General features: G+C 44.3%; 1 protein-coding gene and 1 pseudogene across 2 annotated transcripts in view; one reads left to right on the forward strand and one right to left on the reverse strand.

Moving 5' to 3' along the window:
• Window positions 1–18,409, reverse strand: part of LOC144121877 (rifampicin phosphotransferase-like) — a 145,248-nt gene that overhangs the window by 96,760 nt on the left and 30,079 nt on the right. For both annotated transcript variants that reach the window (XM_077655296.1, XM_077655297.1), the window contains exons 10-14: window positions 11,217–11,364; window positions 9,384–9,439; window positions 7,786–7,916; window positions 2,407–2,513; window positions 1,816–1,854 (exon numbers count right to left, since the gene is read on the reverse strand). In XM_077655296.1, coding sequence (XP_077511422.1) covers window positions 1,816–1,854; window positions 2,407–2,513; window positions 7,786–7,916; window positions 9,384–9,439; window positions 11,217–11,364 — 481 coding nt within the window. The remainder of the gene's footprint in view (window positions 1–1,815; window positions 1,855–2,406; window positions 2,514–7,785; window positions 7,917–9,383; window positions 9,440–11,216; window positions 11,365–18,409) is intronic.
• Window positions 12,793–16,598, forward strand: LOC144119019 (uncharacterized; annotated as a pseudogene).

Genomic DNA, 18,409 nt, shown 5'->3' on the forward strand with positions numbered 1-18,409 from the left:
CGTGTCCACGCAGCACAGATAAGCATCAACAATGCGTGAGCAACATAGAGCTAGAAATAAAGAGGTAGAAAGAAGGCTGGGATTGCAACCAGAAGTTTTGTTCCAGTTGGCAACCCTGCACTGGGCAGTAGAGATGAGGGGATTGAAAAGGGAAAGAGAGTAGGGGTGACGAGTACAGTCAACATTTTTCCTACAAATCAATCGCTCTGAGGTAGCAAAACAGTGCGGTTTCCTTTGCTACCGCAGTGTCCATTCACGTGGAGTTTCTTGGCTGATGAACTCAACTGCAGCCGAAAGGGCCCGCAGTTCCTAGAAAAGAGAGCACGCATGATATCCTTCGAGGACGTGAACATTGCAATTACTTGTACTTGCAGATCTCGGCCTTGGTCCGGAGCGTGGAGCAACATAGAGCACATTAACAGAAAGCATCAGTACTGCAAAAATGTTGACTGCATAACACGGCAAACGAGACAAGAAGGCTATGAGGCAGTGCGAATGAAAATTAGGAAAAATATGCCAGGAGTAAAATGAAGGTATTCGTATTCCAATCGGTACATCATTCAAATGAATAAACTAGAGTAGTCGGAGCGGCAGTAGCGAAACAAGTAGGCCAATATTTCGAGTGCCGGAGACAAATATTTGAAGTGTGATGTCACTGCCAGTCATCATCATCATCAGATTGGCTGCAGACACTGCAGGGGCGAAGGCCTCTTCCATATCTCTCTCCTGTCCATTGTCAACTGCGGCCAGCGTATCCCCGCAAACATCTTAATGCTATCCGCCCGCCTGAATTTCTGCCGTCTCCTAATGTACAGTAATTTCGAGTAATATGTGATTCGTAGTGCAGGTGATGTGATGGGTAATATTTCTGTGCCATAATTTTGCGGCGTTGAATAACGTTCACACGCTCTACTCAGGCTGGTTCCCCCCTGCTGCTTCCCGGACAGAGACCGTGAATTTCCACTAAAGCCTATATCAACTGCATGTGTTGAATGCATATACCGATGTTGTATATGCTAAGTAGAATGGCGAATATTACACCTGCTTACAGAGGTTTCTAAAAAGGGTTCCTTGGGCGTGGCCATGTTGATCGCTCGGCTGTTTGCGCACCTGGTGCTTGCACAGTCTAAGTAACAGTGCAATCACTTTGTGCCATTTCGCACAGGAGGCGTTTCGGGGACTCCCTACTTCGATATAAAGGTCTACAGGAACAACGCGGAGCGGTGAACGATTAATTTGTAATGAACACTGGGTGAATGTTCCACAATAAATTAACGAAAATATATGCTTACAGCAAACTTACAGAACCCTGTATTTGGGTTTGTTTTTCAGCGTGTAACTCAGAGAATAAAACTTTCTTTTTCGCACTGACTGCATTAGTGATATTTACCAGCTGCGAAAAACAATCTCGGAAGACCTGCATGTTTAGAAATTTAGGAAAATTCAGATATTATTTTTGGATGACCATTGCAGCCAAGCGTGTAGCTGGCAATGCCGTTTTTGCAGGCAATGCGTACTCAATAGCTGCATGATTGCTAATGATACAAGAGAGCTGAGAAGTTGACTTTAGGAAGGTTAGGTCCTTCAAAAATAATACACAAAATAAACCATATTACGATTTAAACACTCGTTTTACCCTAAACATGAATCTGTTTAATGATTTATTTAAATACTCTCAAATGCATCCCCAAAAGTTGAGTATATTGGCAGGTTATTGATCTGTATTCACTTTTTTGAAGAAAATGGGGATGTGTTAAGATTGTGAATGTTTAGTAAAATGTTCTTTTGGAGTCACTGCAGCAGAAGTGCACCCACCGGCTGCAAGCTTCTTTCAGCAGAGATGCACCATCGTTCCTGTAAAAAAACACAATAACAGAAAACTAGAACTGACTTTTCGCTCACGTCACTTCAGAATGATAGCATTTGCTAATAAAGAAAAATGCGTAACTCGCACACTCCTTTCTTTTCCTTCCAGTGCCATTATTTTGCCATTAGTGTATTGTTTAAATAGACATACTGTATTGCATACGCATGCATTTCAAGTTAAATGTATGAAGACTTTCGAGAAACCGGCAAGACACAGAATACTCAGATTTAACCTAGGCATACTGGGGGGCGTGCAATAATGTTCGATTCCTCAAAATAATTTCTTTCGCGCCATTGGGCTTTAATTCTGATGAAGCCGTAATACGGCTCCCTTACTAGGGCATCGCTGAAATATATGCGTATCGAGGGCCTAAAATACGTCATCCGGTTCGAGCGACCTCGCCGCAGCTGCTGAACAAACCTAGCTATAAATGCATGGCCACTGTAAGGCTAATCCTCTGCACATTTACGCCATCACCACTACCACCTGCATGAACTCACTTTGCATCATTGTTTTGGGGAAGAAAAGAAGAGATTTACCCAGTTCTTGAGTTTTCAATCTCCTGAAGGAGTTTCTTGAACTCCTTATTGGAGGCTTGAAGTTCATAGGACTTCGTCGTGACCACAAATCCACGTGGAACTGAAAACTAGATGCGAAGGCAAAGAAAGCAAATTCACTAACATGGTGATGCATTGTCATTAAGGATGGGTTGACACGTAAAAATACGCATTTTTGATGCCTAATGGCGAGTAAAAACTTTAGTGGGTCTTGCATGCGCGGGCCAGACTAGGCATGGTAACATCGGCACATCAGTTAGAAAGCAAGCGCCTCGAGCAGCATGCTAGTCGGTTGCAAAATATGAAAAGGTAAGTTTCTGTGTGAAGTATGAAACTCATCAATCACAGTGGAAATAGAACTTAAAAGTCTTTTTGCATTGCAAGGAAATTTTTCTTGAATGAGGACCGCAGTGACAGCCTGATAAGAATGTATTTAAGGTAGTCGATGTTAAAGTACTCAAAAGAGAGGTGGGATAACCTTATCTTGCGCGTTCAAATATGTGGCTTTGTGACATATACAGCTACACGCTATGGGTGTAAGAATAAAAAAGCTACTACTCGTGCTCTGTTTAAAGGGTTTTCTGGTGGGCTAGTTGATGATTCTCGTTCATGATGATTAGATTAGCAAGGCGGAAATTTGGGCGTGTTGGTAAGCGTTCATTTTCGCTCTCAGCGCAACACGAACGGGACACAAGTGCTAGTCCTTCCTCTTGTGTCCCGTTCGTGTTGCGCTGAGAGCGAAAATGAGCATGATGATTAAGTTGGTGCTTGGTGCTCGTTCATGATGATTAAGTTGATGCTTGGTTGGTGCTTCTCGTTCATGATAAGTTGGTGCTTCTCGTTCATGATGAACGATTTAATCGTTCATGATTAAATTTTATCTTAATATACGAAGCATTACCTTAATATATGAACCAGCCGTGTTTCTCGCTTTCCTGAGGGCATGCACAACGGCATATCAGACGCTAATGTTATCTGCATGCTTTGAATTTATTTTTCGTTTTGTTTGCTTTGTTTTCGCAGCGGGGCTTTGTTTAATATGCCAACTATATATCAGACGTTCTGTTGAGTATAGTGGCACATGAGCATCTAAGGCTATCATGCGCCAAGCCCATATATACCAAAAGTGTCTCCTCGCGGTCCCTGCTCTTTTAGCGTGTTTTGTCCTTGTCGCTTTCGCGCGCTTCAAAAATGAACGAACTGCACTCAGTGCTAGCAAGTGGGTCTTTTGAGATTAACGCATGTTGTCTGCCATATTTTTTGGGTTTATTTGACTAAAGTGAAACTTACGCTATTTTTCCTTGACAGCCACTGCACATTGCCGGGTTTTTATTTAATGCAGAACATATCCAGTTCCCATTCGTTAGGTCTTTATTGAGCAGTCTGATACAGTCAACGCGTTCAAGACCTCCAAAATCTCCGTGAACCGATTACGTTCTTGTACTTTTACTCCTCGGAACTGCTTGGAGTTTAATATCCCTGAATTCGTGGCGTGAACTTCGGTAGGCATATGGGGGATTAGCGCGCATATATGTCGGTATAAATGCACATTGTTTTCACTACTCAAGGAGACATCTCCCAAAAATATCTAGATTTTTGCCGTTGAAATATACGTAACCTTACGTTTCTCTTGCTTCACTGGGCATTGTTAGGATATTGTTAGGACATTGTTCGAAATGTTCTTGACCAAATGAATCATATCACCCTTCTAGAAAACTAGGAATATGAGAAATACGAGGGCAAGCTTTACGTCCCCTGAAATCTTACTTGTCAACCCGAAAACACTGCGTTAAGATTAGTAACTCCAAAACTTCACAATACTCAGTGAACACTGTCTTCCTCAGTTATACTGGCGTAGCTCCTTGGTCCTCCCCTTTTTAATGTCTATATCCTATGATATCATTACATTTGACTCTTCCGCCCGCATTATAACTTATGCATACGATTTATACAAGTATATCTGCTGTCACCTGCAACAATATAAACTTGCGCAGTAATCGTATACTGAACAATTTAGAAGAATGGTCAGACACAGATCCCCTCTCTGTAAATGTAACAAAAATCAAAGGTGTATTTTTTCCCCGAAGAATAACAGTTTCAGCGCAGAAATAGCGCTATTCAACATGAGTAATTGAAACAATGAAGTCAATTAAATCACTCGGCGTGTACATTCAATAAAACGTTGGTTGGTATGGCGATGTTATTACGTCATGCTCAAGTACTAAAAGGTTGAAGGTTTCCTTTCACGCCCGGGGAATATTTTTATAGGAAACTCAAAGATGCAATACATAATACAATGTTGTGCTCTCTCCTAAATTGCTGTACACTACAAAGTCAAAAAAACGGTACAGCCGTGTCAAAATGCAGCAAAATACTATGTAGTTCTGTCTCAGACACTTCTCTTGTTTTGTAGTATTTTTCTGCAGTACGGTAATATTTCGTGCAGTACTTTTCTGTAGCCTGTACTTTGGCAGTACTTTCCTGTATTAACTACATAAAGTTCTGTTGTTACTAGTTTTTGGACAAAAACATTCCAAAAAATCTGTAGTGACGACAAAAAATTTTCTGTTGTGTTTTAGTCTGTGTATTGTGGGCAATAACAGCGCCTTCAAACTTACATAAGATGCCTCTTCTTCATGAACGATTCTGCGCGTCGCCACTTCCTTTACTCAGCAGTGACATAGCCCAGAATCTGATAATTGACATTGGAACCGTTACCATGCCAAATCTTTATGCTGATACACCGTTGCACTTAAATAAATTAGGAAAAGAATGACATATAAAAAGCCCTTCCCTCTGCCTCTGTTGCATCAGTGTGACGCACCCTGTCCTCACCAACCACAGTGCTCTTTACCCATCACATGAAGTAACTGCGGCCGCGAAAGGCGTAATTGACAACTGGTTTTGGAAACAGGCGTTAGCTTCGCTAAAACTGCTCTTTCCTCTCTGAAGTTTTATTGTACATTGCGGTTATTCCTAATACATCCTATGTTTTTCTGTAATGTTCTTTCCAGCCTTATATTTGTATTTGATGCTTAGTCGCACATTGTTAGCACTGCGCCCCAATATAACTAAGTAGTCTGGCCTACTGCAGTCATTACTATGTTTATTTCATTGAATGTTTTGTTGAATATTGAATGTTTTTCGTGGCAGGCCCAAAAATCTACTCAATAATACTGAACACGTGGTTCTCGTCTCCCGCCATCTGTGCGGGTGGGTGGGGGGGGGGGGGGGTTGAGAAATTTGTCAAGCGGATTGCCACGTTTTTCTCTCCTTGTACATTGAGTTGTGACTAATGGGTACAAAGAATAATTGTTTTTGCACTGCGTTGTAATCGCTTTATCAAAAGCGCATTTCTTTTCATGACCGACAAGGCCCAGGAGGCACAAGTTTTCTTTTCTAGCTAATGTATGAAGCATGTCTGGACGCCCATTTCTTGAGTACATGCGTCGCGTATCTTCATGCACACCTTATGTTTTGCTTTGAAAACCATCAGTAGTGGCATGCCAAGATTAACGGCGCAAAGCTGCGCACTGGGCACGAGAGAAGCCGTAGTGGAAGGCTTCGGATTAGCTTCTACTACTTGGCGTTCCTTGACAGGGACTGACGCCGCGCAGCACACGTGAAGTCTTACATTTCGCCTTTATCGGAAAGCTGCAGTCGTGTTCGGGATTCTATCCGTCTATACTAGACCAGCAGCCAAACGCGGATAATACCGAGCCACCACGACAGGTTGTGTGAGACCAGTTATGAACAAAGCGATACGTTCCTGGTCAGAAAAATTTGCTTCGTAGAACACTGAAAATATTCTTACTGAAGACTGTTACTGCAACTTGCGGATTATGCATTAGAGAATAATAAAATTCAGTGCATTGTACAGAAAGAGATACCGAATATAAAACTTTACTATGCACTGCGTCGCCAAGTTAGGGTTTCAAATGCTGTATTGATTGAAGTCAAATTGTCAACACCTTTCGCGCGTGCCGAAAGCTGCAGGGATTGAGATATTGCGTTTACCATAGCTGCAGCGGAAGCGATGGAATCAACCAAAGAACACACAACAAACCGCTGTGCTGTGCCCTTTCGTTTTGTCCCGTCTCTTCCTCTGTAGCTGTGGTAGGCCCTAACGAACTCTCTCCATCAATTTTGTTAGTGCATAAAGTGGATGGTAACCAAGGGAAGAGAAGTGTTCCATCTCAGACTATTATCATGACTTTGGCAAATATGTTCTGAGGCCTCGCTGTCATGCTTCCACTATGTGTCCAGCATCTCGTTCTTTTCTTTTTTATTTTGCGGAGAGATGCAGCCGAAGAAGAAGGCTGAGAAACCTGAAAAAAACCTAGGCACCCAGTACAATTTGGCAGAGCAGTCAAGAACCATGATTTGTGACGAAAAAAATATAGATGCAACACTATTTAAAATATACATACATTACAGAAACTGCCACACACGCAAGAGCTATAGAAGAACGTACTAACTATACAGAGAAATGGAAAGGAACGAAATAATTACAATCCTGTGTAGAGGCAACGTCAATGGACATGCGCATGATCAACTGCTAACATTGGTGATCGATGCAGTATTGTCAGTCGCATTGTTTGACAAGAAAAGAGAATATATATATATATATATATATATATATATATATATATATATATATATATATATATATATATATATATATATATATATATATATATATATATATATATATATATATATATATTTAATAAAACTTCGTTTTAGAGAGAACAAAATTCAATAATATTCACACTTAGGTATTGTTTTACGCTGCGTTAATATGTAACTTAGCTGACGGAAAAGTCAGAATCCAGATTGAAGTGTTAAGAATATAGACGACTTGATCAATTGGCGTTTGTTTGCCATAGTTTGTACAAACTGTTTCGGTAGTATTTCTGTGAATACGACGGCCATATCTTGCAAGGCTGTTATCGAGAATTGCGCCATGTAATCTGTGTGGATGGATGTACTGTAATAAACCTGATGCGCTTTGAGCATGCTGTCTCTTCACGTTTGTGTGTGGAATTATGGTGCAGTAAGCTTATTTCTTCATCTTCCGTAATACTCTCAGATGCCCTTAGCACCCTTTTTTGTACGACAATGGGCCTGCGAACATTTATATGCGTTTTCATACGCTCCATAAGGATGCAATGTATATGTTGCGAATAAAAGAGCGAATTGGACGCTTGATACTGACCAGTGCTAAACTTCTTTTTCAAGAAACCGGTTGCTTTGCTCAGATCATTACCTAGATTGGCAATTTGCGTTTTACATGAAAGAGTTTTAGTTTTACGCAACACCCAAGATGCAGTTATGTTTAAGTAGCGGTGATTCACTAACCGTGCCGAGCTCAGTGGCGATGGCCTGCAGCACGGCAAGCGAAGATCCTTTTCCGCCGGTGAGTTCAGGAACCTTGCTGCACGCGTCGTGGATATCCGATACAAGCGGGGCCGCCACGGGGACGTCTGTCTCTGTGCATGACGTCACAAAATTAGACATTAAATCTCATTACTACGGGAACATCCGCCTGGTCAGGCATGATCGGGACAAGTTTTACCACACTGCGAACGGACTAGCCAATCTTGCGATCTGGCAGCAATTTGTGAAAGGACCCTAAACAAAGAGTCCTCAAGCTCTTTTAGCTTTCCCAAAAGCACATGCGTGGAGTTCATTAGTTGGTGGCTAATACTCAGACGCAAATGAAATTCCACTCATGAACAAGTACAAACGACTCCGAAACACTCTCGCTACCGTGTATTCCAGAACTGTAAATGCTGTGTTAAAGCGGCTAAGGCCCACCTTGCGCGGCTAATGACAGAGTGTTCTGTTCTAACTCAAAATAGCCCCGTGAGCTTTTAAAAGTCGCGACGGCCACCAGCGGCTGCGCTGGCGCAGTTCCGTGATGGGCACATCTGATTTTGCTAATGATCTCATGTGTTAAAAAAATTTTTATATACTGCAACTGGTACGTGGCAGAAACTGCTTGACTTTATGATATTTATCCTTTCATTTACTGGAACTTATCATCCCAAACATAGGCAGGCTCAGTAGTGTTGCCATTTAGTTTTATTTTAAAGAATTGAACACCTAAGTTAGCAAACCTTTTTGGAAATGCTTACGAAGGCCTTGCAATTAATGATATATGGAGTGCATCTTAATAGCCGAAAGCTCCACTTGCGGGGTTTTTCATTCAAACACACACGGACCACCTGAAGAGCCACTGGAACTAGCAGAAACTGCGTATGTCACGTGAAAATAAATTGCACCAGTTTCTATTGTGCTATCTTAACTATGCTGGTCACTGGTCGCCTTAATGACGGCTCATGCGTTTATCAAAGTAAAAAAAAAAGCTGCTGTGAACCCTATAGCAGCCTTGTATTTTGCAAACTACGAATAAAATCCTCCCACAAGTATTATGAATTTCCCTATATTAACGACTTCAGTAGCCGTTGAAAGATGCAAAGTAACAACAGCCTCATTGGAGGGGTTTTTGATGCGAACAACTGCCTCTGAACGCGAGGGAAGTACTCTTGGCAGAGTTTGAAGTCCATATAAGAAATTATGAAACATGTGTTCGGCTCAGTGGCCGCTAAACACAACTCTAAATAACCGTGTTCGGCGCTACGTAGAAAGTTATTTTGTAGAATAAATAAGGGGGGTCTTCTTCACACAATGCATATGCTCTCACCGAGTAGCGCGACTAGCCCTTTTCCCGTTTTGTTCTCTGGTGCTTCGTCTTTACCTGCCCTTTCAGAATACGATAGTCTATACCAACGAGCCCACCAGAGTTTGGATCTATTAGAGTGCAGGATTTTTGTGCACAAAGCCTTTAACGCCCACGTTTGATATAGTTTCCTGATACGTACCTGGTCAGCAGCTATAATTGTAACATTATCTAGTTAACAGAATTGAAAGGCTAAATGAGTTGAACCGCTTACCTTGAACAATTTTATGCCTAAATTTTCCAGTTGGGAGTCTTGTTGGCGGCCCTTGCCTGCGACCAAAAGAACATGAAATCGCTCTGAGAGCAAGGTGCGTACGTACGTCGTTCCTTTATATGCGTGCGCTTCACTTTGATTACAACAGGTCGTGAACGCCTTGCTGGGTTCTCGTGCCTATTACTTTTTCTGCACTGCTTAATTGGCTATATTCATATAAATACCGAAATATTTTTTCCTGTTTAATTCAAGATATCGCGCTTGTTATACCAGAACTGACAAAAAAAATTTCTAATTCAATGTCAATATCATTTGTTTATCCTTTGCCCTCAGACTACTACGGCACACAGACACTGCGATTCTGTTTTTCATAAATTACATAATAAGAATTTCAGCATAATTCAACGCTCATACAAGACGTTATGTATATTACGCAAATTTTCTGTCTTGAACAAATTATCCAAACGATGTGAATAAATTAGTATTCAGGACATTTTTATGGTGTAGTTGTCAGCCGCACAGATCTCACCAGCAAACTCAAAACGTCATGGGTTTTGAGAAGGAACATAATTATCCCGCAATAACTTTATGATAACAAAGATATCTTCAACAACTTCGCAATTAATGTGGGCTTAGACACCGAGAAAAGGCTACCAAAATTGTAAGCGCTGCTTTAAAGAGGCAGTCGTAAACCATTTCAATTATCTGTGGTGCCCGTCCAACGAACCCCGCGTGACGAGGAGACTGTGGAAGCTCGAGCCATCCTACTACACCGTATACGCATTGGTTCAGCTCTTACTACAGCGTAGATGTATAAGACAGGATTACATCGTCTCCACTGTGTTAATCTTGCGATGTTTACAATCAATCACAACGCAACGTCATGGATTGCCCCCACATACGACGTGGAGCCGCGGGCCCTGCTCGCCTGCTGCATCAGGTTAGGGGCGCCACATGGATCTCTGCAGGTCATTATTTACCATCGTGTGAGCCGGTCAACTAAATGGGAGGCTTCGCGCTTCTTCTACAAATTCTTCAGGAAACTGAGCTAGACGTAAATGATTACAGCGGCAGTTTGTGTCTTGCGGGCGTTTTTGTGCTTGGTTGGGTTACAGTACTGTGCAACAAACTATTCTCTTGAAATATTTTTTATTGCGTCGATAAGGAGGAGCAATTGCCGCCAGGTTTAACGCAAAGCTAATCCCACTTGTAAGCAACGAGTGTCCCCATCTCAACCTCTTCTAAATGGCGCTCGTTAAAGAGCTTGGTGGAAAAGGTGTAACATTTCATGCCCAATTATTTTAGACAAAAGCATTTTTGAGCGGGAAACAATTATGAGCGCAATTTTTTCATACAATGTAAGATTTCAGTGTAACAATCAATATTTCCGCCACCGCTTGACGGCAGTTTTGAATTTTTTTGCTATTAGCGTTTTTGCTATCGCGTAATGTGTTCCCCATTGCTTTTCTATGCCCGTCTTAACTGGTCAATGCGATTGATGGAGACACGTTAAAATATCGATTTTCCTGCACATATGAAGAATGGGCCATTGCCTTCAGTATTTCTATGAGAGCATATAACAATTTTTCAAAATTCAGTACTTTTTTCGAGAATGTTGGGCATGTGTCTTTTTTTGTTTTTCTTGCATACTTTATTACGAGTAAGTGGCTCTTATTGATATGTATGCTTCTCAAGGCAAGTCACAAGCCTGGCCACGCTTGCAGTTGCGAGCATGTGATGCTTCGTTTTTTCGAGCGGGTTTGCGACCATTTGCTATAGGAACGTGTTCAGTAATTGGCACAGATGGACCAAGTTCCACGGGTTAATACTTACGTCCGCTCAGACATAACCAAACCAGAGCCCTTAGCCTTGTCGCATTCCAGATCGATCATTGTAAGTTCCACTTGGCTTGAGCGGTCTTTTCCTTCCAAACTTAACGAAGGCAGACGGCACTTCACATTCAGTGCGAGGACTGCTGCATCTGTTGAAAAAATATTCGCCAGTTCAAAAAAGTGAGCGAGAACCGCAACGCAGAGCCTAAAAATATTTAGAGGGCTTTTTCCAGAAGACTGCAATGTCAAATCTTCACAAGTAAAACTTCCTGCTGCGTTAGTTTTCGAGAAACAAGACTATGAAGGGATGCGACACACACGGCACAGACAGTACTGACAAGTTATATTTAGCTGAAAGACGCCCACTATATGTGTCCATAAAAAAACAGTGTTTTCTGCTGTGGTAAACGCCAGAGGTGGTAGAAATGGCAATGCTATAGATGACAAAAATGTTTAACTGGGTGAGAGCCTTAAAGCGGTAGAAATGAAAGATGATGCTGAAAAAGGTACTGAAGAGAAGTATGACACGCTGTGTAAAGGGCCCAAAGGAACATGTACCAAGGAGTGACAGCCTATGGAGAAGCAGTAAAAGAAGATGCACCAAAACGTAATTTAAAGACATTAAACTGCATAAAACAACAGGTTTTGCTCTGTTAATTGAATTGGCAAGAAATGGGTAGGTGGAAAAGCGCAAGTGCTGATGCTTCGTGAAAAAATTCCTTCTAAAACGAAGTTTACATTAATGCAGTGACACCGGCAGCCTTTTTTGCCAAACCAAGCTCCTTTTTTGTGGTAGAGTCATGGGCAGGAAGGTCGGGATTTCTATTTAGAAGTTTTCTCGAAAATGGGCTTGCACAGTTGGTCTTCACATTCTTTACATAGAAAATGAAGAGGTGATCTCGAGCCCCTCTAAATTTACAAATAATGCTCTCTGAAACTCTCATTCATACGCCACCGTGCTCGACAAATGTATACCTCATGAGGGGAGTAAACGCAGCCGGGATATTGAACTTAGACTATGTGCAACACAGTGGGAGTGGGGCGCCAATTCTAGTTGTACGTTTTAAATAGGCTGCCGAGTATGATTGCTCTTTTGTCTTTTAATTTTTGAACCAGGGTCAGGGGATTCGCCGACAGGAAACATTGAGATAAGTCTGCGATTAGGGGATTACAACTATAAAATCAATGTTTTTTGCATGTCTACTATACAACACGGCGTTATGACGTATGCTTCGAAACGTAATGTCGCAATGGGCGGTTTCACTGCGTCTGAGTGAGCTGACTCGTATCGCAAGAAATCTATCTCAGTACGAAAGAGATACATTCTGTTGTGTCGGCCGCTGTGTCATTGTGCGGGCTACACACTGCGCAAGCGTGAAGTTCGTTCCATCTCGCCGTGTCTCCTCTCCATTCCCTCTCCCTCCTATTGCTTGCTATATAACCACCCCCGGTTGACAGTAAACGTTGGTTGTTACCTGTCTCGTTCACAGGAGTGTAAGCTCGTTGTGTTCCTGTCGTAGGCTATCGGGCGCGGCTATGCTACAGTGGCGACGAGTCAAAACGACACCCACGCCGTCATGGCAGACCCAGACACTCCGGTCCTGAAGACAGCCCTGCCAGCAACTTCCATGGCCGCCCAGATGCATCCGAGTTTCGACGAAAGCACAGATAAGTGGAAGCCGTACTTGATCAAAGTGGAGGCATATTTCGAAGCAAATGGCATCGATGAGTCAAGTAAGAAGAGAGCACTTCTTGTGGCTGCATTGAGCATGCAGACTATTCAAATCCTTGCCGGAACAGTGGCTCCCCGCGCACCAAACGCTTTGGGTTATTAAGAAGTTGTCAAAGCTTTGAGTGAATACTATGACCCTAAACGGAACGAAATTTCGGAGAGCTACAAATTCAACAGTCGTTGCCAACTGGAAGGAGAATCTATTCGGGCTTTCCTCGTCGAGATCCGCCGCATCGGAGACAACTGCAACTTCGGCAGTTGCCTTGACAGAATGATCCGAGATAGGATTGTGTGCGGTGTACGCTCAAGTGCAGTACGGAAGCAACTCCTGGCAAAGAAAGATCTAACCCTAGAAGAAGCCGAAGCGATAGCAATTGCTGCTGAATCCGCGGAAAACGATGCACAAGAAATTTCGTCAGAAGTAACACCGCTATTGAAAACGCAAGCGCGCCACCGGCCAACACCGAGAGACAGCGCCGAAAATGCAGCGTGTCGGCAATGCGGCAGATGTGGAAGCTTGAAACATGACGCTAACAGCTGCAGCTGGGCCAAATCGCGCTGTTATCGCTGTGGTCAACGAGGACATCTCGCAAAAATGTGTCCCAATCGCCGCGACAAGCAACTCGGGCCTGCTGCACCTGCGCCTCATGGCCAAACATTAACACTTCAAGAAACCACATCGGAAGATTGCTATGAAAATGCTCATATCTGGACTTTGCTGTCGGTCCGAAGAAGGTGTCTCTAGCAGCCAATTCGCCGCACATTCAATTGGGGCGGTGTAGAACTGGCAATGGAAGTTGACACAGGATCACCAGTATGCGTCATAGCGCGACAGGTTTTCGATAGGCATTGCAAACACTGGCCAAATTTGAAGCCTTCACATTTAAAACTTTCGTGCTACGCTGGACGGCTGCCTGTTTTAGGCGAGCTTAAGCTAACTGGGGCGCACCAAGGTGTGTCAGTTGAATGCACACTCATAGTACTAGACTGCACCGGACCAAGCCTGTGCGGGCGAGACTTGTTAACCCTGCTGGATAGGGCTGGTGTTCCGGTACTGCAAGTCGGTAAAAGAGAAGCGCCGGTGGCGGGAGAAGCCATCAACCACATCAACGTCTTACGCAGTAACTACGAGGATGTTTTCTCGGAGGAATTGGGCCTGATGAAGGGACCGCCAGCCAGCTTGGTGCTGAGGGACGGAGCGGTTAGCAAGTTTTGCAAGGCGCGACCTCTTCCGTACGCGCTCCGCGACAAAGTGGCTAAAGAGTTGGATCGCCTAGTGTCACTAGGCATAATTTCGCCCATAAAACATTCGGACTGGGCGACCCCCATAGTACCAGTGCTTAAAAAAGATGGCACAGTCCGGATTTGCGGGGATTTTAAGGCCACCTTGAATCAGGTCTGTGCAGTTGAGCAGTATCCCCTTCCGGTGATTGAAGACATGTTCGCATCGTTAAGCGGTGGTGAAGTCTTCAGTGCACTCGACCTGAAAGATGCCTACAACCAGGTGGCACTAGACGAAGCTTGACGCAAGCTGTGCGTGATTAATACGCACCAAGGGCTCTTCTGTTACAACAGGCTGCCGTTTGGCATTTCCTCTGCTCCTGCTATTTTTCAAAGGAAGATGGATACCATACTAGCGGGCCTGCCTGGAGTGCAGGCATACTTAGATGACGTGCTTGTGTCTGAAAAGGCGGCACACAAAGGAGCTCGGCTGAAAAGTGTTGCAGCGATTTCGAGAGCACGGCGTAAAGCTGCGATACGACAAATGCAATTTCAGCCAGCTATCGGTTTCTTATCTGGGACACCGTATCGATCGCCTCGGTCTTCACCCGACGGAAAAGAACGTGCAAGCTATCATGAACGCACCGAGCCCTCGTAACGTGAGCGAGCTGCGTTCATTTGTCGGAATGATAACATTTTATTCAAGGTTTCTGCCGAACATGTCAACAGTGTTGTCCCCGTTATATCAGTTACTAGAAAAGAATGCGCGAGGGCAGTGGAACCACCCCAGGAAACTGCGTTCGTCAAGGCCAAGCAGTGTCTGAAGGATGCCGGAGTGCTTGCCCATTTTGACCCGTCAAAGGAGCTGAAACTAGAGTGCGACGCTTCCCCACACGGCATTGGCGCAGTACTGTTTCATACAGTAGGAAGCGTACACAGACCGATCGGATTCCGTTCAAGGACTCTCACGAAAGCCGAGCGGAATTACTCGCAGCTGGAGCGTGAGGCGCTGGCACTAGTTTTTGGTGTCACGAGGTTCCGAGATTATCTGTTGGGCCGTGAATTCACCTTAGTTACAGACCACCAGCCGCTCCTCGGATTAATAAGGCCCGATCGCCCGACACCCTATATGGCTGCAACCCACATTCAGCGTTGGGCACTCTATCTCGGAGGATATCGTTACAAACTTCAGTACACTCCCGGAAGGCAACTGCTGAACTCGGACGCCCTCAGCAGGCTTCCGCTGCAATCACGCGGTCCTAGTATAGAGCCCCAAGAGCCGCAAGAGTACGTTTTTTTCTTTGGAAAGCCTAGAGGAAGGCACAGTCACGACACGAGAGCTGAATGACCTTACAGCCGTCGACTCGACACTAGATCGCGTCAAGCATTACGTGCTACGCTACATGGTTGGCCTAGAAGCTCGAAAGGCCTTGAGCCGTGCTTGGCGGTATTTTTTGACCGTCGACTTGAGTTGTCCTTGGCACATGGGTGAATTTATTGGGGCCATCGAGTGGTTATACCTGCCGGTGCGCGAAAAAGATTGCTGCAGCTGCTGCATGAAACCCACCAAGGGTCTTCGCCGATGAAATCCATTGCGCGATCGTTGTTTTGGTGGCCAGGCCTAGACCGAGAGATTGAGAGAATGTCGGCTCAGTGCAAGAATTGCATAGACAATTTGCCTATGCCGCCAGCCGCTCCACCCGCAAGCTGGCCACAAACATTGCTGCTGAAAGAGCTGTCCGAACGGTGAAAGATGGTCTCCGGAAGTTGGGGGGGAGGCAAATTGGAGCACAAACTTATGCGTCTACTGCTCAATTACAGAAGGACGCCCCAGAAGGGTGGGAAGTCGCCATCAGAGGTGCTTCTAGGATACCAGATTAGATCGCGCCTGGATACGTGTTTCCCGAAGGAATGTGGAGACGCACCGTTTGATAGCCAGGATTGGCTGCCCTAACTGAAGAGTCATGTGCACGTTCGCAACTATGGGACAGGAGACAAACGGATACTAGGACATGTGACATCTACATCTGGAACCAGAATGGTTACAGTAGAAACACCTGGAGCAATTGTCCGGCGGCACGTGGACGAGGTACGTCTTCAGCCTACAGAAGCACAGTCACCCGACGCTGCGGAAGACGCGCGCCCGGACGGCGCTAGATTCAGGCCAGAGGAATCCGTATCGCAGGTCGATATGAGACTGGAAGCATCTGCTTTGCCGCCTGCAGTTGAGGACCATCATTCTGACAGCGCCTCCCCAGCACTTGCACCAGCCGAAGCAGTAGTGCCAAGCGAACCCGCTCAAGTCCTACGACGTTCGACGAGGACGAGGACACCAGTTGACCGATACACAAGTTGACCGATTTTAGGAGGAAGAAGTGTTGTGTCGGCCGCTGTGTCATTGTGCGGGCTACACACTGCGCAAGCGTCAAGTTCTTTCCATCTCGCCGTGTCTCCTCTTCATTCCCTCTGCCTCCTATTGCTTTCTATATAACCACTCCCGGTTGACAATAAACGTTGGTTGTTACCTGTCTCGTTCACAGGCGTGTAAGCTCGTTCTGTTCCTGTCGTGGCCTATCGGGCGCGGCTATGCTACACATTCCAAAATTATGCACTTTGCCATCGAGGGTTCTAAGTCTAAATATTCCAATTTATCGCTTTCGGATAGCTCACATGTGAATTTCAAACGGTTCCTGTATTTAAAACATTTTTAAATCTCTAACACTGCGCCTGAGAAAGCCAGAGCTCCTTTTGTTTAAAACAAGTTTTAACAAATAGTGCACATACGTGAGAACGTTTAAACACTTCTTTTTATCAAAACTCTCGTTCACATTTCAATTACTGCCGCAATGAAAAGATTACTTAACATCGGCGTGACGCATTAAAAGAATTCAATATAACCCGTTCCAAATTTTACATCTTTTTAATTAAGATATACCCGAACAACGATCTAAAATTCTTCACTAAACAAGATTTATAGCTGCGAGTATTTCCTTGTGGGGGACGAAGTCCAATAGATACTTGATATCCATGGAGAAAACGCTACCTATCTGCATGCCGATCTTAATAAAACGCCCTATTTTCGAAAAACGTTTTCTTTCGAAGGGACTCGTAATATGTAGCAGCTTGATACGTTTTCAAGGCAATGACTTAGAAGAAATTTTCACGATTCCCGCCCACTTAAAATGGAATGGAAATTCACATGATTTCTGCGAGTTCACTGCAATTTTTTACAATTCGCCTATTCCACAAGCCCGCTATGCCGACGCACACCTCTCATTATTTTCCCTTTTCTGAACCGCAATGATCAAAAAGAAACCTCAGGCTCACAGCGCACATACGCCATTCGTGTTGGCGACAGGCACATGCAACAGATGGAGACATCTGAAAGCAGACACCTGAGCCTACGCAAGTACCACTGGGTCTCCTGGATGCGGTGCGCGGCGCGCCGTCCGCGAGTGTTAGTTTTAAACGGGTTTTCTGCTTAGTAGACGAATTTTTTCACACTCCCCAGGGGCCACCACACATTGTGAAAGAAGGGAATTTCAATTTCTTACTGAGGGCAATCGGTTTTGACCTTGTATTGGCAGATATTAGTTCTGTCGGTTTAAACACGTTTCCGGCCGCACGACAGGCCTTTTTATTGTAAATACATAACTGCATCAAACAAAATTCATTTCTATGTTCCCTTGGAACAAACGAAGCCTCATTGTCTAGAATAGTGTCACGACGGTATTGACAGCAAACCTCCAGCCAAGCGTTTTTTTAGAAACCGAGAGCCCGTTTACTCCCTCCAGGGAGCAGAGGTCACGACACTTTAGCCGCACCTATTTAGCCTAGTCACCTGTTCTGTGACGAACGGCTGTGAATGACCATCCCTGCTTCAGTACCGAGCTACGGCCATTTTTCTATGACCGTGCGAGTTCTTGAATAACGTGTTGCTTTTTTTATGCCTTTTATAGGTGTTTGTATCATGTGGGGCCTTTACTGCGGCTGATATGCACTACTGCCGCCTGCCTTTTATACTGCATGTCTTTCAATCGAAAATTTGCCTTCTGTGCGTCTCACTCATGATCGTTTTCTGTTGTGCTTAACCTGTTAGCGAAAAAATTTGACAATCTTCCCGAGAAATAACAGCTCCCATGCGATACTTGTCTAGAAAGACCACTGCCTCGACGGTTATTGTTTCCTTTTTTGTAGCGAGAGCTACGCAACACCATCTCTTCGAGCCTTCAGAGCGGCAC

This window comes from Amblyomma americanum, chromosome 2, assembly GCF_052857255.1.
Source record: "Amblyomma americanum isolate KBUSLIRL-KWMA chromosome 2, ASM5285725v1, whole genome shotgun sequence".
Classification (NCBI taxonomy): Eukaryota; Metazoa; Arthropoda; class Arachnida; order Ixodida; family Ixodidae; genus Amblyomma; species Amblyomma americanum.